The sequence below is a fragment of the Myotis lucifugus genome, unplaced genomic scaffold, assembly GCF_000147115.1.
Source record: "Myotis lucifugus unplaced genomic scaffold, Myoluc2.0 scaffold_16, whole genome shotgun sequence".
Classification (NCBI taxonomy): domain Eukaryota; kingdom Metazoa; phylum Chordata; class Mammalia; order Chiroptera; family Vespertilionidae; genus Myotis; species Myotis lucifugus.
In genome coordinates this window covers 10,353,133-10,378,816 of record NW_005871064.1, presented here as the reverse complement: position 1 = coordinate 10,378,816, position 25,684 = coordinate 10,353,133, and the positions used below count along the sequence as shown (strand labels likewise).

The following is a 25,684-nucleotide window of genomic DNA, read 5'->3' as shown; positions in this document are numbered from 1 at the left end:
ATTTTCAAATTGGATTTTTCATTATGTCTTATGATAACTTTTTATTTTTATCAAGTTGCATCTCAGCCTTCTGCTTAGACTCAAGAAGATTTATGGCAAATGATCAGGTTGCTTATTTGGACAAACAAATGCAATAAATCAGTTTACTATTTCAATATAATGTTATTAATAGAACACATTATTCTGTTCAATATTATGTTATCTTTAAAATTAAGCGGAACATTAGTGGCAATGAAACTAGTTTCAATCAATACATTCCTGTAATGAAACCTATTGTATAAGAAACTTTTCTTTTTAAGAAGGAAAAATGTCCTTAGCACAATTAACAAGTTCTGACTCTAGACATGGCAATTCACAACTTCTAAAGGCTGCTTGTGCCCTAGCTGGTTTGGCCTGCTGACTGTAGGGTCCTGGATTTGATTCAGGTCAATGGCACATACCTTGATTGCAGGCTCGATCTCCAGCTGGTCAGGCACATGCGAGAGGCAGCCAATGTGTCTCTCTCACATCGATGTTTCTCTCTGTCTCTCCCCCTCCCTTCCACTCTAAAAATCAATGGAAAAATATCCTCAGGTGAGGATTAACAACAACACAACAAAAGACTATTTGGTAAGATTCTTTTTTTCTGTTTCAGTATTAAGGTAGTTCCTTGAAAGCTCCTCACAGAAGTTAGAACATGATTGAAGAATTTAGACACCACTTGCCCTGACAGGGCCCCAAACGTGCTTCCATGAAATCGAGATCAGAGAGGATTTTTAAGAAAGGGAGAGCTGGTGACACTCAAGAGCAGAAGAAATTTATCAAGAGTATTAAGAAATTTATGGATGAAAATGAGTAATGAATGAAAAATGAGTAATATTCAGATTACATATTTTGAAACTCATGTAATAATCAGAACTTCCTGGTATTAGAATCCTGATTTAGACCCTCAGCCACCCACTATATTTCCAATTGAGATTTTTTAGAATAACGGTCTTAACATTAAAGGTGGCTGAAGTCTCAGGATGACATTACAGGCTTAGAGGCCTACACTGAACAGCCTGGAAGGCTGTTTCAGTTGCAGTTTGTTTGTTTGTTTGTTTGTTTTTGTTGTTAATCCTCACCTGAGAATATTTTTCCATTGATTTTTAGAGAGAGTGGAAGGGAGAGGGAGAGACAGAGAGAGACAAACATCTGTGTGAGAGAGACACATTGATTAGTTGCCTCCCGCAAGCGCCCCAACCTGGAGTGAGGATTGAGCCTGCAACAGGTATATGCCCTTGACTGGAATCAAACCCAGAACCCTTCAGTCCACAGGCCAACTCTCTATCCACTGAGCCAAACCGGCTACAGCTCAGTTGCAATTTAGATAGCAAAGTGCTTATTGAAAAAGGTTGCTATTCAATAATACAATGTGGAAATAAAATACTTTTAGATGCTAACTTGCATACATTGTCCAATAGAAAACTCTTTAAAAGTACGTTATGGGTACTTTTGCTTGATACATGGTCACATGGCAGTTTAAGAAATCTGGAGACTTGTCAAAGTCCCAAGTTCGCTCAATCGCTTCTGCCATTTTATATGTTTAACTGAATATAACAAATAGAGATGTTATCGTACTATGGCTTTGTTCTCATTAAATTGTTGAGAAATTGTTGTTTTGGGAGATGAGAGTTATGTTAAAATGAAAAAATATTTATGAAAATCTAAGCCATCATACATATTCTGTTGACTTAGGATAAAGTTTCCTAGCCCATCAGGCAAATAATTTCAGCATATTGCCGAACAATTCTAATAGCAAGCGAGTGAGCTCTGCATTCACAGAGTGCCACTCTAAAGTCACACGTTCCTCCTCCAGAAACTTAAGTGCAAATGATTGTCATATTTTTCATATCCATGGTAGACTTCCTAAAATTGGAATCTGCATTGGAGTAAAGCATACTAGTAAGATAGCAGTAAACCTAAGTATAGTTTTTATCTTTCTTAGTTCCACCTCAAAGCTTTTATATATTACATTTCTAAAGGAAGATTCACTTTTGTATTATGTCTATGAACACCTGTGAACTATTGAGTGTAGTTGGTCTGCAGCTAATAATGATTGCGTATGGAGACTTTGGCAGTGGGTGGCAAGGAGCAATGCCCATTTGGTTATTTTTGAAATGTCTTTATTTTTCTTCTTTTCCCCAACATTTTAATATAATCCAATGTCTGGTTTTGATATAAGGTAATACTGGTATTTCTGGCTTCATTAAATGAATTGGAAATTCTTTCTTCCTTTTTCTGTTTATTATTATTTTTATTATTACTATTATATGATTGATAGAATTTACCACTGAAGCCATCATAGATGGAGTGTTCTTTGTGGTAATGTTATTATTACTACTTCGATTTCTTTCGTTGACATGGAGGTATTAAGATTTACTCTGTTTGTCTTCAGTCAGTTTTGATAATTTCTGTCTTTCAAGGAATTTGTCCATTTCACTTAAGTTGTCATATATAGTAACAGGAAGTTGTTCATATTATTACTTTATTAACTCAATAGTGTCTGTGGCATCTGTATTTGTGTGCTCCTTTATTTCCTTATATGAATTAGATTTAACTCTTAATAAAAATAAACATTGACTTCACACAATAAAAGATGCTCTTATCAGATACAACTTATGTGCCTTCTTTATGATTCATTGCTTTGTGAAAAGTCTATTAATACCCTGAAAGGACAGAGAAATGAAATGTATTTAGTGATAGATTAATAATTCTCTGCATCTCAAAAGTTTATGTGAGCTTTTGTCATAAATACATTTAGACTTGAAATAAAAGCAATTTCAGATAAACTGAGAAGTAGAAAATTTAATCAACCCTTTTGAACAAAAGAGCTGAATGAGGTACACCTGGTACTGTGCAGGATTAAAAGATATGATGAAAAGTAATGGATATAAAATATGAACAAAGGGGAGAGGGGGGAAAAGTGAAAAGAACTCCAAATGTATTTTTCTTGTATTAGTTACATATAGACCACAGTCAGAGACCTTTAAGAAAAAGATAACTTATGGACAGAGGTACTTATTTTAATGGGAAAGAATTATTTGTTCCACAGAAGGAGGAAGAGTGATAGATGTTTAGGCCAGTCATACCTAAGGGAGGCCAGAGCAGGAGTGGAAATTGTGTGCAGCCTATTGTATGAAGTAAGGAAACAAAAACATCCGAACTGGACATTGACATCCCACAGCCCGATGGAGTCCATCCATGAAGTCAGGAGGCACGTGCCAGTGCAGCGGTTCTCTAAATGTGCCCCCAGAGCAGGAGCGTCAGCATCACTGGGCACTGCTTAAGCAAATGCATATCCTCAGGCCCAACCCACCTGCTGAGTTAGAAACTCGAGCATTTTAATAAGCCCTCCGGGTGATTCTCATGAACACTGAAGTGAGAACCTTATGCTAGTGTAATGGAAATAAGAGTCATCTGTTGATCAGACTGCTGGCGAGTCCTATCACCTGCAGTTTTATAAGTAAATTTCCCCAAATTATCTTCTCGGTACAGATCTGTTAGCAATAGTTTCTATCTAAAGAAATGATCAATGCGCTTAAGCACACCAGTGCTAGGAAACCAGGAGCATCTATGAGGTAGAAAATGAGCCGAATTCATCTTGTCCAGGTCTCTCCCTTTGTCATCACTTTTACCCATTCTTATATTATGTGCTTCTTGTGATTTTGTGTGTTGATAAAAGGATTTAAACTAATATCGGTTTAGAGCCAGATCATCAAATAAGCTATTTTAACACAAAAATGAGTCCTTTAAGCGTAAAATCCTTTTTAAAGAAACGAGTTTGAAATGTACTAAAGTGATTTTTTTAATATAGCTTTTCCTGGCTTAAGAGTTGCTCTTTATTCTCTCTCCCCTCCTCCTCACTGCTTCCCTCTCAACTTCTCTGTGACACTTAGCTTTTCCCCTGCCTTTTCCTCACAGTGTGCCTGAGAAGAGAGATTCTGTGTTTAGAGTCAGGTTTGGGTTTACAAATATCAGGAAGGTCTTATTTTAATGGCTGCTTCTGTTTGCCCAGTAATGCCACAAAAAAAAAAAAGTTTCACCAATTTTGTGAGTATTTGATTTCCGGTGTGCTTGGTGCTGCCTAGAAACTTTGTTCAGAGTAGTTTCTGGGGAGTGTTGAAAGATAACATTGTTTGTAACAATTAAAGACAGTTCCTTCCTGCGCCCTGAAGTATGCTGATTTAGCGGTCTTTCATAGCCAAGTCAGTCAGCATTTACAATTGTTTATTTATAGTTTCAAGAAGTATGTCAAATCTCTTATGTATTAGCAGCCGTACTGTACACCGGACACCCATTACACCAGCCTGACAAGTATTAACTGGGTGGAACTCTAATACTGATTATGGAAGTAATTTATATGTGAGGCAGAACCTCAGTGGTTCTCAACCTTCTAGCCCTTTAAATACAGTTCCTCATGTTGTGACCCAACCATAAAATTATTTTCGTTGCTACTTCATAACTGTAATGTTGCTACTGCTATGAATCGTAATGTAAATATCTGATATGCAGGATGGTCTTAGGCGACCCCTGTGAAAGGGTCGTTCGACCGCCAAAGGGGTCGCGACCCACAGGTTGAGAACCGCTGCCTAGGTCCAAGCTCTTCTCAGGAGGAAACAGCTTGCCCTGTCCTTCTTCCTATAAGAGAAAGGTTTTGTCCGCAGATTAATCAAAAGCACACTGATTGTGGTGCCATTTAAATCACTAGATGAGTAGGACTTCGCTAATAAGCCTGATAGACCTGGGATGCTGTCTTTGACTATTGAAGTTGTGTCAGTCTTTGTAGGTGACACTGATTTGTGGAAGCCCTTTACATACAATTCGTTTGGACACATCAACTGTGCTGAACAGATGTTGGCATTTTGGCATGCACAGATATCCCATACAATTAGAGCTGATTAGTTCTTGTTGAGACATGCAGAAACATGAAGACTGTGCTCACAGGCACCTGCTCTTCTGTTTGGAGTCATTGCCTGGGCTGGCCTCCTGCTTTAAACGCCTGAGTCCGCTCTCTTCCTTCCCACATGAAAAGTGCCATTTGTGTTGTTTCCCCTCCACTGCAGTGTTCTAGGATGGTCTTCCGTGAACAGGGCTTCTCTTAATTCCTAGACTTAATCTAGATCAGTGATGGCGAACCTATGACACACGTGTCAGGGTGACACTCGAACTCATTTTTTTGGTTGATTTTTCTTTGTTAAATGGCATTTAAATATATAAAATAAATATCAAAAATATAAGTCTTTGTTTTACTATGGTTGCAAATATCAAAAAATTTCTATATGTGACACGGCACCAGAGTTAAGTTAGGGTTTTTCAAAATGCTGACACGCCGAGCTCAAAAGGTTCGCCATCACTGGTCTAGATTAAAGAACTAATTTATTATTTTGTGCTTTTAGGCTGTTGCAAGTAATAAAACAGCTTAAATAATGCTCTAACTCATGACTACAGCCAAAATATGCCCCAAAATTATACAGTATACAATGCCTCAGTGATTTCCACACACTAAAGGAATCGTGTATTATAAATATTGTTGCAGTAATTTTTCTTTTGAATTTTCATCATCACTCACTTAATAGCAGCGAAGCAAGCAACATCTGGCCACTATTTGAAAAGCTGTTAATTTCTGTTGTCATTATAGTTAACTTTATCTCTTTACACCTGCTTTCTGCAAACTGTATTATTCACTATTTTTATATTGTCACTAGAGGCCCGATGCATGAAGATTTGTGCAAGAATGGGCCTTCCTTCCCCTGGCTGCCGGCACCGCCTTCGCTCCACCCCGGAGCCACCTTTCCGCCTTCCCACACTGCCCAGAGGCCCAGAGCGGCTGGGGCGGTGTGGAATGCCTGCGTCATCGCTATGGTGAAGACGCATCCCGCCCCACCCCCGGCCACTTGGCGCCTGTGTATGCAAATTAACCTGCCATCTTTATTGGGTTAATTTGCATACTCACTCCTGACTGGCTGGTGGGCATCATGAAGGTACAGTCAATTTGCATCCTTTACTTTTATTAGTGTAGACTAGAGGCCCGATGCACGAAGATTCGTGCAAGAATAGGCCTTCCTTCCCCTGGCTGTTGCAAGAATAGGCCTTCCTTCCCCTGGCTGTTGGCACCACCTTCACTCTGGCCAGAGCCGCCTTCCGCCTTCCCACACTGCCAAGAGGCCCGGAGAGGCCGGGGAGGGATGGAACGCCTACATCCCGCCCTGTGCCCGGCCACTCAGCACCTGCACGTGTGTGCGCTGCCCACAGGCCCGCTATCTTTGATGGGTTAATTTGCATACTCACTCCTGATTGGCTGTGGGTGTAGTGGAGGGATGGTCAATTTATGTATTTGTCTATTATTAGTATAGATAAGTATATAGGGCTCTCTGCAATAAATCTCTCCTTATATCAAATTAATTTTCAGCCAGTAGGCTCTAAAGGCCCAGTGAAACAAGATAAAGTTGAAGTGTGGATCTTCCATATGAATGACACTTGCCTATCAGAACAGAAGGGGTCTTGTAAAGATGGCGGAAATCCTGAGGCAAATAAAAGAGGTGGAAAGGGTTCATTTAGCCTCTATCATCCAACCCAATTATTCATTAAACAGCTGTACTTTTATTGTCTTATACCACTTACAAATGACCTCATAACTAATTTGTTTATTTGTTTGTCTCTTTCCACTAGAATATGAGTTTTCATTAAAGCAGGCTCTTTATATTCACTGATGATTCCATAGTACCTAGAATAGTACTTTACACATGGTGTGCATTCAATAAGTGTTAGTGAATGAATGTTGTCTTTTTTGTTATAAAATTCACCCATTTTAAGTGTACAGCTCAGTGATTTTTGGTAGATCTACAGAGTTCTGCAATCATTATTAAGTCAGTTTTGTAACATTTTTGAACAGTGTTGATCCATTTAAGACTGTGTCTGCTGAAGGATTCCTCATGCCAAATTACATTCATTCCTATTACTACCCTCAGCCGTAGGCAACCACTAATATGCTTTCTGTCTCTATAGACTTGCCTTTTCTGGGCCTTTCCTATGTATGGAGTCATACAGTAGTTAGCCATTTGGTTTTGACCAACTTACTCCCTCAGGACTGGAAGCAAAAATCTTTCACTTTCTTTTTTAATGAATAGTTTCACTAGGTAATAGAATTATTTTTTATTGAAAAGTTATTTGTAAGTCTTATTATTATCTCCTTGAAGGTAATAATGTTGGCATTTGAGAAATTTTTATTTGTCCTTGGTTTTTGGCAATTTTACTATGATTTGCTCTAGGTGTAGCTCTATTTATATTTATCCTTCTTTGTATTCACACAACCTATTAAATTTGTGGCTTGATATAGTTTTGAAAAATTTTCTGCATTATCTCTTTATTACTTCTTCCTCATTCTCTCTTTTTCCCTTCCCTGGTACTGTAATTACATGTATTTTAGGCTTTTGTCATCATGTCCCTATATCTTTTATATATTTCCATCCTTTTACATCCATCTTTTCATGTTAGTCTTGATATTCTCTGCTGACATTTATTTCATTCACCAATTGTCTCCTCAGATTTATGTTACCTACTAAGTTTTTTATTTTATTTGTTGTATCTTCATTCTTAACATTTCCATTTGATTTTTTCTAGTTTTTTCTCTACAGTATTCTTTATAATATCATTTAATTTCTTAATCATATAAATAATAATTACTTTAAAGTCCATGTTTGAAAGAATGACAGTATCTAAATCTCATGGCTCTATTTCTATTATCTCTTTTCCCTCTTAACTCTATTCTTACTTTTTTGTTTGCTTACATATTTTTCATTGAATGTTAGGCATTGTCTATGAAAAAAAAAACTGGATATAATATGGATCTCTGTCTGATGTTAACTTTCTCCAGAGAAAATTTGCTTTTTCCCTGTGCAGGCTGTTAGCATTGATTCATATGCCCTTAATCCAGTCCAGGACTGAGTGGAGTTGAAGTTCAGCTTTAATATGTACTGGGCTTTTCTATTTTTATTTCATTTTTTACTGCTTACTTTTCAGGGGTCTTAATTGAGAGCCTGAGGTTTTTGACAGGACCTCTCTTTCTTGGCAGGCTCTGAAATTCGAATTTTGTTTCCAGCGCTATGAGATAACTTAAAGTTCTCAGCCAGCACTTCCTAATTTAGAATGTCTTGAACAGAAACATGACAACTAATGTCAAGCTGTCTTTTCTTGTCTTCCTTCTATCTGGGATCTTGGCCCCTTCATGTTCTCGCTACCTTAGTAACACTTCAGTGCTTTCAAACAGATTTTTAAAAATATTTTGTCCTCATAATTATTCATAAAGGGAGGTTGACAGAAACACTAATCCACAATGGATTCTGACCAGCCTTTTTGAGAATGGAGGCACTGGCCCTTGAAGAAATTCTGGAGTACTTACTAGTAATCAATGAATTCTAGAAAGGTTGTTGGTGTCTGCCTTCTTCTGTAGTTCCTTTTATGCTTTGGCCAGGCATCTACCCTCTACCTAGTCCCCTTGCTTTCCAAAGATCATTCAACATAATGTGTAGATCTGAACACTTCAATTTTAATTGTCATTTTAGTTTGTTAGTATTTTGGCCTGTTGTACTTCTTTCTTCTTTGTCTTTATAATTTCCCCATATAAATTTCATGTCTGGATTCCTTCAGATACTGAGTACAGATTCTCTTGCCTTTGATTATTTTATTTTCTTCCAACTGCCCACCCTTTGGCTCATTGGCCATCTCCTGTATTAGGTAGGCATAAAAAATTGAAAGTCAAACGTCTTTTTTCTCTCTCATTGATTTTAGAGAGAGAGAGGAAGTGGGGGGTGGGGGGGACGTGGGGCGCGGTAGAGAAAGAGAAATATCATGTACGGTTGTCTCCCACACATGCCCCGACTGGGATGAAACCTGCCACCTTCTGGTGTATGGGACGACACTCCAACCAACTGAGCCACACCGGCCAGGGCTGAAGTGAAACTTCTTTAACATAGCATTTACACCATTTGTTCTATGGTACCTACCTAGCATTGTGGCTTTATCCATTTCCCATCACACTGTTCACAATGCTTTGGACTACTTAGAGGTCACCATACATACTCATTTTCACGATCTCTATTCTCTACCCATATTTCCCCTTCTACCTGAAATGTCTTACCCAGCACATGCAGCACATCCTCACACATAACTTTATCATTAATAAACTCAAATCTGCCTTCCAGAATTTCGTTTAAAGTTCTCCTCTCCTATGAAAACTTCCCAGCTTTTCCCCCACCCTGCTAAAGGCAAAACTAATCTCACTAATACTTCTCAACTTTTTGTAGACCTTATCACATAAAATGTATCCCTGGCAGCTGGCACAGTATCTGGCAGATACTTCCAGATCTTCATCCTGCCTGCCCTCCCCAAGGTGGCAACCTATACTTCTAGGTAAAATTATAGAGTGGAAAGATATACTGAATGTGTTTATTCATAGTATTTTGTTTATATATACTTTTCCCTTCTATTGTTAGACAGATATACAAGACTTGCCTTTTAGCTATAGAAGATGTGTCCATTTCTATATTTTTCCATATAATGACTTTAGAAAAAGTAATTATTTCTCCCAAAATGTCTGTTGTCCTAACCTTTTCTTCTCACATTTAGCACCAGAGCAGCTCCTTGAAGTATGGAACAGAGGGAAACAAGTTTATTTTAAGCATTTTTAAAATAATTCTAGGACTGTATTTGTTTTGGAGTATCATTTTACACATTGAATGACACTATTAACTGAAAAAGGATTTATGGGGAAACTGCCCAAGAGACCTAACATGACTCGCCAAAAATAATAGGACTCCTAAGTAGCAGCAGCACTGGAATTCTAATCAAGGTCTTTTGACCTGGCCCTGGCCAATTTGGCCCAGTGGATAGAGTGTCGGCCTGTGGACTGAAATCAATAAAAATAATTTCTTTTTTTTTAAAAAAGGTCTTTTGACCTGAATTCAAGTTTATGGTCAGTGATTCTATGCTTTCTTTTCATTTTTATAGCAACTCAACAAATTCCAACTTTCAGGAAATGTAGTAATTGATGGAGGAATATGAGTTTTAGCCTTTTCTGAGACTGGTAGTTACTGTTAAAATTTTTGGCAGGCCTGTGATGTACATACCCTAAAGTTGGTATTGCATTTGGTGTCTGTTGCTAGTATTCTGTCATTTATACATTACTGTGTGCCTATATTCTTTTAAAACTCATAATTACTGACTTTAATGTCTTTTAGATTTAATATTCCTAAGTTGTGCTACAATCCCTATGGGAGCTAGAATAAGTTATTAGAGCCTTGCAAATGTGTTTGCTGCATTCTGTTATTTTTCTCTTTCACTGATGGCCCACAGCTTCAGCTGAGCGGTAGAGAAGCTTAAACCTCTAGGGCCCATTAGATTTAACTTGTTTACTGCATTGATATCTATATGTTAAATGACAAGAGAGTTCAGGTTATTGAATAATTTAAAATTCAGCTCTAATTGGTGTCATGTGACCTAGAAAAGGCCATGGATGACGCCAGGAGCATGCTGTGAATTTCTTATAAATAATTCATAAATTAGATGATTCATTTGCCTGGTTGTGTTGGTAAATGCAAAAGTTTGTAAGTTATAACTGATGATATAACACCTGTAAGTATTTAGTTCATAACACTGGAAGGTAATCTACCTTGATGATCTTCTAGCAAATTCTGCCAGTATCGGAGAGTTAATTGCACTGGGGAGAATGAACATTTATTCAGGATGAGACTTTGGCAAAACATACAGTGCAGCTGTTGCATTACGTAGCTCTGTCAGCTTGATAACTGGTTCATGTAAGCCTGACTTTAAAAAATGCAGCACGTCGTTCAGGCCTTATTTCCCATTAATTCCAAATGTTCGGCAGCCAATGCAATGGCCTGCCCCACACACAGTAATTCAGGTTTAGAAATATAGGGTGTCCCAGAAAAGTATATACACACTGTCTGTAGATTTTATTACATTTTGGAAATGAAATGTATTTTAATAAACACTGCCTTTATAGTTATTCAACGTGTGTATACATTTTGGGGGGGGACACCTGATATTTATTTAGGTCTTGAATTTCTGACCTCTCAATAAAATGAAGAGCACAGGGGAAATTTTTGAAGTTACAGAATTGAGATATTCATTCTTATAATGCTATCAGTGGGAGTATGAGGATTGTTAGCAAGGTGCTTGCCATGATAGTAAATTATTATTTGTTGTCAAAGGAATTACCAATAAGAACTATTGGTACTATTGACTAATCCTGTGATTAACAACTCATAAGTACATTGTAAGTAATCACTTCCTCATTGTGCAAAGGAAATAACCTGTCACAAAAAATAATAACTGCAGTTTAGTTCACATCTCTCCTTTTGGAGAGATTGGCCTGTAAAAATGATTTTCAGAAACTTATAAAACATCACTGCTTACTTGTTGATGGTATTTCACAAAGCAGCACTGCAGTCGTTATTTATAGAATGCGAGAGCATGGGAAAACCCTGGATTACCATAGGAATAGTATGTGATTTTGTGTGTTTGTGTATATGCTTACACCCCTGCGTGTACATGCATATATGTATACAGGGTCATATCATACATGTTTATCAACATCTTTACTTCCTATGTAGTCTATTTAAAAATATGCCATATTTTAGAAAGTAGGGGGTGTGCAGGAGGCAGTCGATTGATGTTTCTCTTTCATCGATGTTTCTATCCCTCTTCCGCTTTCTCTCTAAAATCAGTAAAAACATTTTTTTTCTGTGTCCCTGGATTATGCATACATGCATACAAGTTCTTTGGTTGATCTCTTCCCTCCCATCCCCACCTTCTTTCTGAGATTTGACAGTCTGTTCCATGCTTTTATGTCTCTGGATCTATTTTGTGCATCAGTTTACTTTGTTCATTAGATTACACATATGAATGAGATCTGAAAGCCAGTGGGGAGGTTGGGAGGGGGCCTAAAAAAGGGTCAATGGGGAAAATAGTGGACATATATAATACTCTCAACAATAAAGATTTTATAAAACAAAAAATAAATAAAGTAAAGCTAATAATCATGAAAAACCATTTTTAAAAATGCACATATGTAAATAATGTTCAGGAATAAAAGTCAGAATATAAAAGAATACATACATGCTATCTATTGTTATGTTAATCATACATGTATTAGAAAATATGTGATAATGTAAAATAGTTGATTTAACTTTCTGGAACAGTAAAAAATGTATCTGTCATTTAAAAAATATAATACTGCTATAAAAAGATAGTTTTCCATAGAAAATAGCAGGCGATAAATGTTAAATATTTGTGTTGACAGTAAGTGCTACCGAAGTCCACAATAGGAAAGCTTAATGTGGACTACAGCTTCCTTTTCGGTGTAAAGTAAGGTTAATTTTTTTTATGAGGTAGTTTGTCATCAGTTTCACCAAATGCCTCGCTCCTTTTCTGCAGCTGTAATCTGCTCAGTGGGGGTGTACAGGATGTAATCTGGGGGTGTACAGGATGGCCTGTCTTCCTGAAGAGAACCAGATCCCCTCCCCAGATGCCGTTCATTCTCATTTTAATAGAATTCCTTTTGAAACTCAAAATCTTAAGAATCATTGTAATAGCAATCTTTTATCCTAGAATAGGAAACATAGTATTGCTGTATATCTCTGTTGTTTGGCATTTTTTACCAATCAGTCATGATTTTCAACTATTCCTAAGTAAACTGGTGGGATTTTATTCCCCTTCTACTAGGGATTTCAATTATTTGTTCCTTCTGTGTCTCTAGAATAGATGAACATCTCAACTGTTTATGAATTATTTACAAAGAAGTTTTGGTAAACTGAATAATGCCCCACCCGAAATATGTCCATGTCCTAATTCCTGGAACCTGTCAGTGTCATTTTATATGGTGTAAAGTACGTTGTATGAAAAGAGACTTTACAGATGTGATTCCTTTAAAGATCTTGAGATGAGAAAATTGTTCAGGATTACCTGAGTGAACCCAATTTAATCAGAACAGTCCTTAGAAGAGGGATACAGAAATCAGATATTCCATGATACAGAACAGTAGTTCTCAAAGTGGGTCCCAGAGCCGCAGCGGCAACAGCAGCACCTGTGACTTCTTACAAATGCAGATTCTTCAGTTCTGTCCTAAACCTCCCGAAAGGGAAACTCTGGGCATGAAAGCCAGGATTGACATTTAACAAGCCCTCCAGGTGATTCTGATATTTGTTAAAGTTTGAGAATCACGATCTACACCAAGTTATGTTCTCCCTGATAGAACGAGCTTGAGGCTAAAAATGCTGGGAAAGCTCACTGTGCTCGACTGTCAAAGGTAATTTGCAGCTGCTTCCTTTCTGCCTGGGTTTTATCAGACTATAATCACTTGAACAGCTTAATTGAAAAATCACTTATGTTTATAGCTGGAATTAAATGTTTTGTATTTAAATAACCACTTTTGATTAGAATCATATTTTGTTGAAAGTGTTGGTTTTATCTGTGTTCTGTAAAAATACTTATAAAAACTCATCCAATTTCTAGTGGTAACTTACATTCTATTAGTATAAGGTGAAAGGTTTTACATCAAATCTCATGCTGTGTAATGGCCAATCAAAAAGTATTTCAAAGAGTATTTAAGGTGGCTCAATGGATTTCCTGGCTTAGTATTCAAAACTAAACCTTTTAAGATATTAATATTTAATGCTATATTTTTTTTGCCTCTTCTCAAAGTTGATTTTATGTAGCCCTCATTATTTGCAACTCCTGAAATCTTGCTTAAGCAGCAAGTAGCAACATTTCTTTTTCTCATCCTTACGGATTTACTGAAATCTCGATTGTTTGAAAGTGGATTTAGCTTTGTGGCATGTGTTACTTTACTAGTAGCTGTGTAAAAACTAGCATTTGTTATTTAAGAAGATAAAACAGCTTTATTTTGGTGAAAATATATAATTAATTTCTGAAAAGCCAAAAGAAATAACTTGTTTCATTGTGCTCCTATTTGACAACTGGTCTTGTGGTTCCTTTTAGGTACTCAATAGGAAGAGCACTCTCCCGTCTTCATCTGTGGAACTGGATGGTTCCTACTTGAGTGTAGCCAAACCACAAACCTACTATCAAACCAAGCAAAGGCCTAAAAACCTGGACTCAGCTTCGGAACCCCTTGTGGAGTTCAGAAATAATTCTTTGAAACCATCAGCCCTTCATTATCCCAAAGAGGATCCTGACTTGATGCCATCAGAAACCAGAACACGTGATTATGGATCCCCAGGGAAAAAACTAGCAGATGTAGTCCCTACAGAGAAAGTTCCTTCAGAGGCATTGAAGATGAAGGAATGCCAGCACCTTCAGCCCATTCCGTCTAGACTGTGTTGTGCTGATAGACTTCCTGAAAATGCAGATCATGTTCCCGTTAGCCATCCTACAGACATGGCCCCTCAATATTCCAAGACACACCCAGAATCATGCCATTATTGTGGGCGTTCCTGGGCATCTCTGATGCATGGCCAAGAGGTACTGCAGCCCAGTGAAATTGATTTCAAAAAGCAGCTATCAGAAGATAGAAGGCAGCAACTTATGTTTCAAAAAATGGAGCTGGAAATTGAAAAGGAGCGCCTTCAGCATCTGCTGGCCAAGCAGGAGACAAAGCTTCTCCTAAAACAGCAGCAGCTTCATCAGTCTCGCCTGGACTACAATTGGTGAGTCCTACCTGTTCTTTCAGCAGCGCCTGTAGCTTGGAGAGCACAGGATAAAATGACTCTGCATTGCTGCAACAAATGTGTAGGAACAGGTTCCTTGGAAATACAAATATTGTTTGTTCCCATTTTGTTTTTTACTTCAAAATAAGATATGTGCAGTGTGCATAGGAATTTGTTCATAGTTTTTTTTTAAACTATAGTCCGGCCCTCCAACGGTCTGAGGGACAGTGAAGCCCGCGGGCCACATGCAAATACAAATATTGTATTTGTTCCCATTTTGTTTTTTACTTCAAAATAAGATATGTGCAGTGTGCATAGGAATTTGTTCATAGTTTTTTTTTAAACTATAGTCCGGCCCTCCAACGGTCTGAGGGACAGTGAACTGGCCCCCTGTTTAAAAAGTTTGAGGACCCCTGGCTTAGAATATTTACTACTAAGGAGTCCAGTGTAATTTTTGCCAGATTCCAACGATAATATTTTTTAATGATACCACCATTATACAAAATCCTTCATTGTTTGATGTCATTGTAAAGAACATTAGGCATTAAGTAAAAGCTTGAGATTTCAGGGTGTGGAATCCAATTGTAAAGAAGTATGATTAGCTGTCATCATTCCATATTTATGTTTCTCCACTATAACATCCTATATAATAAAAGGCTAATATGCAAATAGTCCCCTTGGAGTTCGAACGGGAGACCGGGAGTTCGATTGCTCGCTATAGCGTGCACTGACCACCAGGGGGTGGCACGGAACATGGTGGGAGACCAGTGGCAGTGGTGGGGCGCTGAGAGAGCAAAGGAAGGAAGAGGCGGGGAAGCCAGGAGGCCAGGAGGTAAGAAACCACGTGGTAGTGGTGTACGGGCAGTGAGGGAAGGAAGAGGCGGGGAGACGGGGAGCCTGATCAGCCCTGATTGCCAGCCAGGCCTAGGGACCATTCCCGCACATGAATTTCATGCACCGGGCCTCTAGTAAAATATAACAAACTAGAGGTCTGGTGCACAAATTTGTGCACAGGTGTGGTCCAGCCGCCTGCCCCAATGGAGGTTGATCAGGGCTGGGCCCACAGGGGAGAGGGGATGCAGGAGGTTGGCTGCTGGCCCTGCTCCCACTCAGGATGGGGGGACCGGGCTGGCCAGGGGGAGGGGCCATGGGTGGTTGGCCAGCCGGCCCCGCCCCCAATCGGGGTGGGGGGACTGATCAGGGGCCAGGCCGGCCAGGGGGGTGCTGCGGGAGGTTAGCTGGCCAGCCCCGCCCTTGATTGGGGTGGAGGGCTGATTGGGGGTGGGACCGGCCGTGGGAAGGGGCCGCAGGAGGTTGGGGGGGGCGCTGATCGGGGCTCCGATATGGCCAGTTGGCTGCTGCAGTGCGTGTCATAGCAACCGGTTGTTTCTGTTGTTCTGTTGTTCCAGTTGCTTGGCTTTTATATATATAGATAATGGGACCTTCTAAATTCAATCTTTTCCTGTTCAGTAACCAATTCTTTTAAACTTACCAACATTTAAATTGTTCTTCCCATCTGGCCAGTGTGTCTCAGTAGTTGAGCATTGACTCATGAACCAGGGGGGTCGTGGTTCGATTCCTGGTCAGGGTACATGCCCAGGTGGCGGGCTCATTCCCCAGTGTGCTGCATGCAGGAGGCAGCTGATTGATGATTCTCTCTCATCATTAATGTTTCTATCCCTCTCTCCCTCTTCTTTCCTCTCACTGAAATCAATAAAAACGTATGTATATATATAAAAGCCTAAGTGACTGTTCACGACTAAACGACTGGAACTACCGGCCGACCAATCGCTATGACATGCACTGACCACCAGGAGGCCAACACTCAATGCAGGAGCTGCCCCCTGGTGGTCAGTGCTCTCCCACAAGGGGCATGCTGCGCAGCCAGAAGCCAGGCTCATGACTGGCAAGCGCAGCTGCGGCGGCGGGAGCCCCTCCTGACTCTGCAGCAGTGTTACCAAGCAGTGGTGGCATGCGCAGTGGGCATAGATGAGCATGAGCTGTGCAGCGCCCGGCTCCGGCTCAGGCTTCTCCCTGGCTGCCTGCTGCTTGGCGCACTTCTACATCCCTCGGGGGATGTCTGACTGCTGGTTTAGATCAGGCCTAAACCGGCAGTTGGACATCCCCTAAGGGGGTCCCAGATTGCAAGAGGGTGCAGGCCAGGCTGAGGGACCCTACCCCTGTGCACAAATCCGTGCACCAGGCCTCTAGTTTAAAAAATAAACAAGTAAATAAACTGTTCTTCCCTTAACAATTCTAACAGTTTTTGGTAAAGTCAAGGTTTCTAAATATAAGATTGTGTCATCTGCAAATAGACAATTTTACTTTTTCCTTTCCAACAGGGATACCTTTTATTATTCTTGTCTAATTGCTTTGGCTAGTATTTTCAGTGTTATGTTGAATTGAAATGGCAGCTATAGATATGATGGTCAGGGTCATTTTAATTAGTGTTATTAGAATTCCCACTTTAGACTCTGGTGACCAAAATACACTTGCTTAAAAATGGATATGGAAAAGCTTTAAGTTTGTAGAGAAGAGATTTAAAGTGCTCTTAAAACATCTATAATGTTGAGTTTTTAAATTACATTCTAACCAACTCAGCCTTCCCCCACTCCTCTATAAGTAAAAAAAATTTAAATTATTATGAAACTGCTTTGTCTTTATTAATGTGTAGTTAGTATTTTTTATAGTTTTTAATTTGAAAATAATTGCTGGATAATATAGCTATAAGAAAATGGTCTTTCAAGGATTAGCATTCAGTTTCTTAGGTTCCACAGGAGAAAACTTTCTCTGAATTTATTTTTACAGGTTAAGAACTCAAGCTGTGTTTAACTCAAAAGAACTGATTGCTGATAACAAGCTTACTAAGCCCCGAGAACTCAACCTGGATATGAATGGGAGTGACTCTGGACCAAGGTAAACTCGGGCAGTTGGTCAAGGCAAGAATATGTAGGACAGAGATATGAAGGATATGTTTGGTTTATAGTTAAATCTTCATATTGGTGAATCCAGCCTTCTGATCATATGAATAAATACATTCTCATTATAAAATTTTGAATATATATAATAAAGTATAAAAAAGAAAATAAAAATTCATATTCCTGCCATTCAGAAACAATCTTTTCAGCTCTTTTTCTGTTTTAATCTTTCTTTTATAATTACATATCCTATATTTAGTAATAAGGAGTATGCTTATATAGAATTTTGTTTGTTTTTTTCACTACATCATATTTTCTGATGCCATTATATTTTTATGAAAACACAGTAATTTATTCACTCAACAAATATTTATGTGTGACATCTACTATTCAGTATCTATAAGCCTGTTGTTGTATAATACAGGATTTTGCTATTATAAATTATGCTTTGAAGACCCTCTCTGATAATTTAATTTATCTCAACCTATTTCCTTGGTATAGATTCCTATAAGTGAACTGCTAGCTCAGAGTATATATGAATCTTTTAAGATTCCTTTTTAAAAAAAAATATATTTCTTTATGGATTTCAGAGAGGGAGGGAGAGGGAAAGATAGAAACATCAATGATGAGAGAGAATCATTGATTGGCTGCCTCCTTTACCCCCCCACCCCCCACTGGGGATCCAGCCCGCAGTCCAGGCATGTGCCCTGACCAGGAATTGAACCAGTGACCTCCTGGTTCACAGGTCTATGCTCAACCACTGAGTCACGCCGGCCGAGCATGAGCTCGGTTTTTATATTATACATTTTGTTTCATATTTCTCCTTTTTTTAAAATGAGTTTATTTAAGCCAAACTAATAACAGTGCTGGGAAGCTAGGTCTCAAGTGCTTTTCCATATTCCATTTTATTTTTAATCAAACTTTGCTAAATTTCAAAAGAAAAATATTTTATTATAAAAAGTAGAACATCCAAAAACACATCAAGAAATGACCTGTCATATTTCATTCCTCATTCTATTCCCTATTCTGATTGTCTTTGTTGAATTCATGTTAGTATCCTTCTATACCTTTCTTTATGCCTCTATATATGTACAATATCTATAAATATTTGAGATCAAACTGAACACATTACTTGTTAATCCCCACCCCCACCCCCCACTCAACAGTACTTCATGGTCATCTATCAGATTTTTAGATATAGAACTATGGTAAGCAGAATAATTGCCCCCAAAGGTGTCTGTGTCCTAATCCCGGGAACCTCTCAATATGTTACCTTACATGGTAAAGGGACTATTTAGATATAATGAAGGGATTAGACCTTGAGATGGGATATTATCCTGGATTATCTGGGGAGTCTCAGTCTAATCACATGAGTCCTGGAAACTGAGGAGTCTTTTCTTGCTGGGTCAGAGAGATGAGATGGAGAGAGGAAGATTCCAAGCATGAGAATGACTTCACTTGCCATTGCCGGCACTGAAGATGGAGAAGGAGGTCACAAGCCAAGGAGTGCAGGCAGCCTTTAGAAGCTCAGAGCAGTCGTCAGCTGGCAGCCAGCAAGGATATGGGGTGCTCAGTTGTTCTGCCAACAACCCGAATGAGCAAGGGAATAGCCTTCAGAAAGGAACATAAACCTAGCCAATACCCAGTATTAGCCCATGAGACCTGTGTCAGACTTCTGATCTACAGAAGTATAGAATAATAAATTCGTGTTGCTTAAGCCACTAAACTTGTGATAATTTGTTATAGCAGCAATAGAAAACTAATTCAAATGCTAACTCGTTTCTTATAAATGCATAACAGTCCATGGTTTCTGTGAACACTGTTAACATATCCAGCACTTCCATTGTTGGACATTCAAATTATTTCAAGTTTTTACCACTACACAATGCTATAACAATCATGACTGTACTTATTCTTGTATTCTGCTACATCTGTTTATTAGGATAAATTCCTCAGAATTGTTACTTCTACATACAAATATTTCTATGTAATTTATAATTATAAATTACAAGATTCAATACCAATTTTCTTTTGCAAAAAGTTGCAGCAATTCATACTCCCACTTGCAGTTTATGAAAGTTTTCATTACTGCTGTTCAGTAAGTGTAGTGAATGCTTTGGAAGCTAGTGCTTTAGTCTAAGAGATGGATGTGCTTTAAAAATTCAGGTACACTTGGGCATCCATGTCCTACATTCAGATAATTATGACAAAAATAAGATAGAACCATGCACTACTTTCAAACAAGTATTTCCTAATGTGTATTTGATAAAGGCATTTTAAAATGTTAACTGCAGCCCTAGCTGGTTTGGCTCAGTGGATAGAGTGTTAGCCTGTGGACTGAAGGGTCCTGGGTTCGATTCCAGTCAAGGGCACGTGCCCAGATTGCGGGCTCCATCCCCAGTAGGGAGTGTGCAGGAGATAGCCGCTCAATGATTTCCCCTCATCATTGATGTTTCTCTCTCTCTCTCTCTCCCCCTCTCCCTTCCTCTCCAAAGTCAATAAAAATACATATATTTAAAAAAATTTTAAATGTTAACTGCATCTAAGTGTTTGAGAATCATTTGCCAGTAGAACTCCCCAGATAAAATTTAATTTTAAGCTAAGTTTTGTTTATTTGGAAATTTAAATTATCTTAGTATTAAAAATATTATGTATTTAAAATATTAAACTGACTCGAGTGAGGCATTAAGAATTTGGAACTAAAATAAATGAGATAACGAGGAAGTAAAAAACATATTTTTTATAATTAACAGCTCATTTTGAGTTAATTATATACAATTACCAAAATCTAATTGCAATTTATTTTCTATTATCTGTGGGAAGAATCACAGGCAAGGGAGCTTACATTGCTGCCTTCCTGCATAAATGCTATAGAATGAGAATGAATAATATGTGAGGCCTTAATGACAAGTAGGAGCAAATAGTGGGGCACAGCTGAGCCAACCATTGGAAGATAATTATCACATGAGAGATGGTAATGACTTAAAAATTCACGAGTAACTCTTATTGCTTATAGGTTCTCTAGTTTGTTTTTTACTTAGTTTGCTTGAGATTTGTTTGTTGGCTATGCAAAGATGACCTTTATTTAAAAACAAAACAAAACAAAACCTGGCTCGCTAAGTACTACAGGAGATGTAAAAAAGCCCCTAGTTCAAGTACTCTAATAGTGGAGTAAGGCACATATATAAATATTGATCATCTATAGACTACAAGGGCTATAAAAGAATACAAATAAACTAAGAAGAGGTTTGTAGAAGAGGTAATATTTGAGATTAAGTCCTAGAATTTTGATAGGTAGGTGTATCAATAGGTGTGTGTATGTGTGTGTTTCAGGTGGGAGAAAACATGAAAGAGTAGACGTAAAGGAAGGAAATCACACAGCATATGTGGGGCATGTAGAATAAAGGCTGAACTCCTTGACTGGCATGGTGTTCTGCATGAACTCTGGCTTACCTCATCTCATACCACTCCCCTTCTAAACATTTAGTGACCCCTACTCCCATTTTACTTAAAATTCTAATTTCTTACCACGGCCTTTATGTTCTCCTATCTTGACTCTGCACTTTTTTCCTTGTATCCTGTGTTCCAACTTCATTTGGTCTTGGTTGTCATTTCAGTTTCTAGTACATGCTGCACCATACCTATAGCTGCCCTTAACACTTTAATCCTGTCCTTCCTCCTGTTAACTTCTTTAGATGAAAGCTTAAACATCATCTCCTGAGTGGATACTTCTCTGATCACCCCATTGTTCCCTGTGTCAGTACTCTTAGGTCCCATATACTACCACCCAATTGTAAACTTCGTGAGTGCAAGGATTATAATTGTCTTGTTACATATGATATGTTATACCATCTATGTTATAAAGATGGTATCTTCAGTAGATAGTAGGTACTCATGAAATATTTGTGGAATGGATTTTTTAAAATCTTAATTTCCTCATTATAGCATCAACTAAGAAAGGTGACAGAGTAACATCTAGGAGGAGGATGGAGATACTTGGAATAGCCTCAAGGGAAGGTATAATAAGTTACCAAAAGTTGATCAATAAAAAGTATTGCATTCATAATATAGAAATTCCTTAGAATTGATAAGATAAACTACCTCAAATAGGCAACTCTTGGAAGAGTAAATCCAAATAACCAGTACATATATAAAATCATCTTATAAGTAATCCTGGAAAGATGAAAATTAAAAACAACAAAAACATAACATTGAAAAGTGTAGTAATATCACGTGTTAACAAGGGTGTGGAGAAACAGGTACTTTGATACACTGCTTGTAGGCATGCAAGTTGCTAGAGCTACTTTGGTGGTCAATTTTGGAATATCATTTTACAGTTATTTTTAATTATCATTGATCATTGGCACACCAATTATCTTACATTCTGTACTGTATTCTTACATTCTATACTGAGGCACCTCCATCCTCTACCCTTGTCACAACCACTGGTTTTTAAATGATGGCTAAAACACTGAAGCACAAGACTGCTCAGGGCTCTTCCATACTATTATCTGCATGTGCTGAACTGTGCAGGTTGATAGCATTCAAATAGGAAAAGACAAACCCACTGCCCCCTTGTATGTGGTGTCCTTCGAATTAGCTTCCACATGAAGAAGCTAATAATTTAGCTCTGGATAATTTTTGGCTCTGGATAATTTTTAATCACATTTTTTGTCTCAGTATATATTGAATTTGTGAGATAAATATTTTCTAAAATAGCAATTCATGGATTTTCAGGATGTTAAATTCTTTAGCTGCATAGCATTTTTCCATGTAGATAAGGCTCAGAGGTAGAGAGCATCATCTATAGAAATTAGAGAAATTCCTGAAGAATATTGGTGCTACAACTGGTTAAATACAAGGAGTTGGACAATAAATTGTAGATACACTTACACTTTATCTGCTGTACACAAACAGCAAAAAGACTGAATAGTGGTAGTTTTCACCCTTCGCTCTATGTACTTACACAAATCTTTGGGAAAGTACTTTTCTTCAGTAATGTTAGTGGGATTGGGGAGTTGGACGTTTCATTGCCACTTGAGTCAGTTTGCTTCGATAACCTCATTTCCAGGTTTATTTGGAATAAGAGCAGTTTGATTTCTTTTTAGACAGTGACTGCCTAGCCTGTTCCAATCTGCAACATATGGGTTCTTGTCACAATATGGAGCAGAGGTGGCATCTTGGATAGTGAACATTGTTTCCCAGGAGATAGAGAAAGACAGTAGTCTTGGAGGTATCAGCTGGTTAAAAGTATCACTTATTTTTTAGCATTTTTTTTCTTGCAATAAATAGAGATTAGCCTGAAGCCTACAACTGCAGATTTAGTTGTCATGTCAAATCTTTGGTAGAATTCAATGGACTGTTTTTGGATATTATGACCTAATTGATAAAATATATCCAGGTCTTGATTCTTTTTTTCATTCTACAACTACATAAGATATTTCTATAAAAGGAATCTATAAACATACGGCTGTGTTTCATTTATACATCTAAGTATTGCTTCTCAGTGGGAAGAGGGAGTGAGAGCTAAGACAAAATGGATGGAAGCCAAAAGCATTTTACCAAAACATCACATTGATGTATAAGGCTTTTATATGTAAAAGAGTGGAGAGAGCAAGGTTAAGACTAGTAATTATTAATTTGATTTATTTATTCTTGTTTTCAGACATCCCAAGAGTTCTCTTTGAAAGGACATAAAATGTTTAGATGCTGTAAAAGGTTTTTATTTTTAATTAGCAATAGCTTTCGAACTACCTGAGTATACTTTAAAAATTTATTTTTGGATTCGGGACAATTGAATACACACAGGACAAACATAAAAACACAGAAGTTTGGAAAACAAGTGCATTCTTTTATTTGTAGTAGTCTATATGGAGGGATTCCTGGGTAGATAGGGTAACTGGAGGTTTGTTTGAAGATAAGATGAAAAGAAATAATGACTGTATTTCTGAGCATATTTTTTGATCATAAAGTGTCTGAGGATGTGGTTGTGATCCTGATTGGCCCATGGTGGTTTGTTGTAGGTGGATGCCTGTCTCAGAAGAACTGAATATTACATATGAAACAGTGCTAATTTTTTATAATCCCACAGAGAAAATTTTATATTGAACTCAACTCATTTGCTTTTCATATTGCTCCTGTGGTGCAGAGGATTGATTTTTGTGCTGCTTTTGCTATTTGGCATTTTCTTCTTTGGTAAACAGTGTATGCAAGCCTTAATCCTTTAACCTTGAATCTGAGCCCTGGGCTATTTGATGGGAAAAGAATTTTTCTTTGTTCTATGATGTGGCATGGTGAAGGATTGTATTAGTCAGGGTCAACCAGAGAAACAGAACCAATAGGAGATATATATTATGAGACATATTGCAAGGAATCGGCTTAGGCCAGGCCAACCTGAAGTTCATGGCTGGCTGCAGGAAGAACGGGCAGAAAGCTCAGGGACAGGCTGAAGCTGCATTTTCAGGGAAGCCTCAGCTCTGCTTTAAAGACTTTTCCAGAAATTGAATGAGGCCCATCCAGATTGCCTAAGATTTGGGGGATTGTAATCACATCTGCAAAATAACCTTCACCTAGTTTCGTGCTTAGTTAGCTGGGGACTGTAGCCTAGCCAAGTTGGCATATCAAAAAGACCATCATAGCCCACCCCTTGTCAACTTAGCACCAGGTACCTCTCCTTAAACCATATTTAACCTCCAAATAAACAAAATAAAAGGCATACTAACATAGTACAACTTCTCCCACATACACCTGAAACATGCTAACCCATTTCCACAAGAGAATGTGAAGTCCTGGGTGATGGTCACTCTTCTCATTGAGGTCCTATGATGTCAGTGCTGTGGTATAAAGGTAATTATTACTTGTGCATCTTAAGTTAGGTGATAAAGGGATAAGAGAGAAAAGAAAAATAATTAATTAATATACATATACAAACATACCCATAACAGAGTAAGGAAGAAATATTCATAATTATTGCAGTTCTCATCTCTGCAACTGGCCACATGGCTGTAGTTGGGATTTATAACCACTGCCTTCCACTTCCCATCTCACTACACTTTGCTGGAGAAAGAAAGAGAAGGGGGGGGGCAGAGAGAGATATGACAAGGAAAACACAGAAAAGACATCTTGTGGCACTGCACGTCCAACTGACTTTAGAAACATTGAATTTGTACTGCCTTTTTGAAAAGTAGATTTCCTAGGACACGAAGTAATGATGTATGTCAGGAAAATATGCACAAGCATGGAATTCCATACTCCTGGGAATGAATCATTACAAGACAATGCAGTGCAGTGATTTCATAGCCCAAGCACTGCAATGAGACCGGGATTGAATCTCAGCTCTGCCACTCACATTAGTTGTATGAACTTGGATAAATAATATACCCTCGCTAAGCCTGTTTCCCTAGCCTTTCTTAAGAAAACTTCATTGGATGGTTGTCAGACTTAAGGGAGACGCATTCTCACTTGCTGTTGTTTTACTGGAGAGCATTTTGGTAAAATCAGAGACAAAGGAAAGCTGGAAGTCTTATTCTGCTCTTAAGAATCCTTGAGTGCCTGCTGCTAGCATTAAATTCCCTGAAAGGAGATGAAGACAGCCAGTGGAGGTGTCATGTTCAGCCTCGTTCTGACAAATGAAAAATTAGTCATAATTAGATGTGTAACCAAAACTTGAGAAAAGAGAAGCATGTATTTCTGATCTAAGACTCAAAAAGATAAGAGTCAAAAGAGCCTGGAAACTATCAAACATATAATTTCTGACCATGCAAACAAATCAGTTGACAAATTAAGGGAGGATTCTTTCAATTGTGACTGCAGAAATAAGAAGATACATCAAAGGGTATATATGAGAGAATTTCAAAGAACAGCAAGAATACTATCAAATATACTAAAGTCCAAAATAGGCTGAGGTTTTAAAACATGCTATGGATGACTGAAATAGCTTATCTGATTTTGTTTAAAGGCTAAGGGCAAATCAAGGATAGGCTTATTATTTAGGACCTAAGATGCACTAGCGCATGGGCAAGGAGAATGAAACACTCCTCAGTTATTTTCTTCTCAAGAAGA

At 38.2% G+C, this 25,684-nt stretch overlaps 1 protein-coding gene across 1 annotated transcript in view; it reads left to right on the top strand.

The window, feature by feature from the left end:
• KIAA1328 (KIAA1328 ortholog) overlaps nucleotides 1-23,347 on the top strand; it is a 96,980-nt gene extending 73,633 nt beyond the window's left edge. The window contains exons 7-9 of the mRNA XM_014452567.2: nucleotides 14,038-14,705; nucleotides 17,514-17,621; nucleotides 23,289-23,347. Of these exons, the coding sequence (XP_014308053.1) occupies nucleotides 14,038-14,705; nucleotides 17,514-17,621; nucleotides 23,289-23,310 (798 nt within the window). The 3' untranslated portion in view covers nucleotides 23,311-23,347. The remainder of the gene's footprint in view (nucleotides 1-14,037; nucleotides 14,706-17,513; nucleotides 17,622-23,288) is intronic.
• Nucleotides 23,348-25,684: the final 2,337 nt, after the last annotated feature.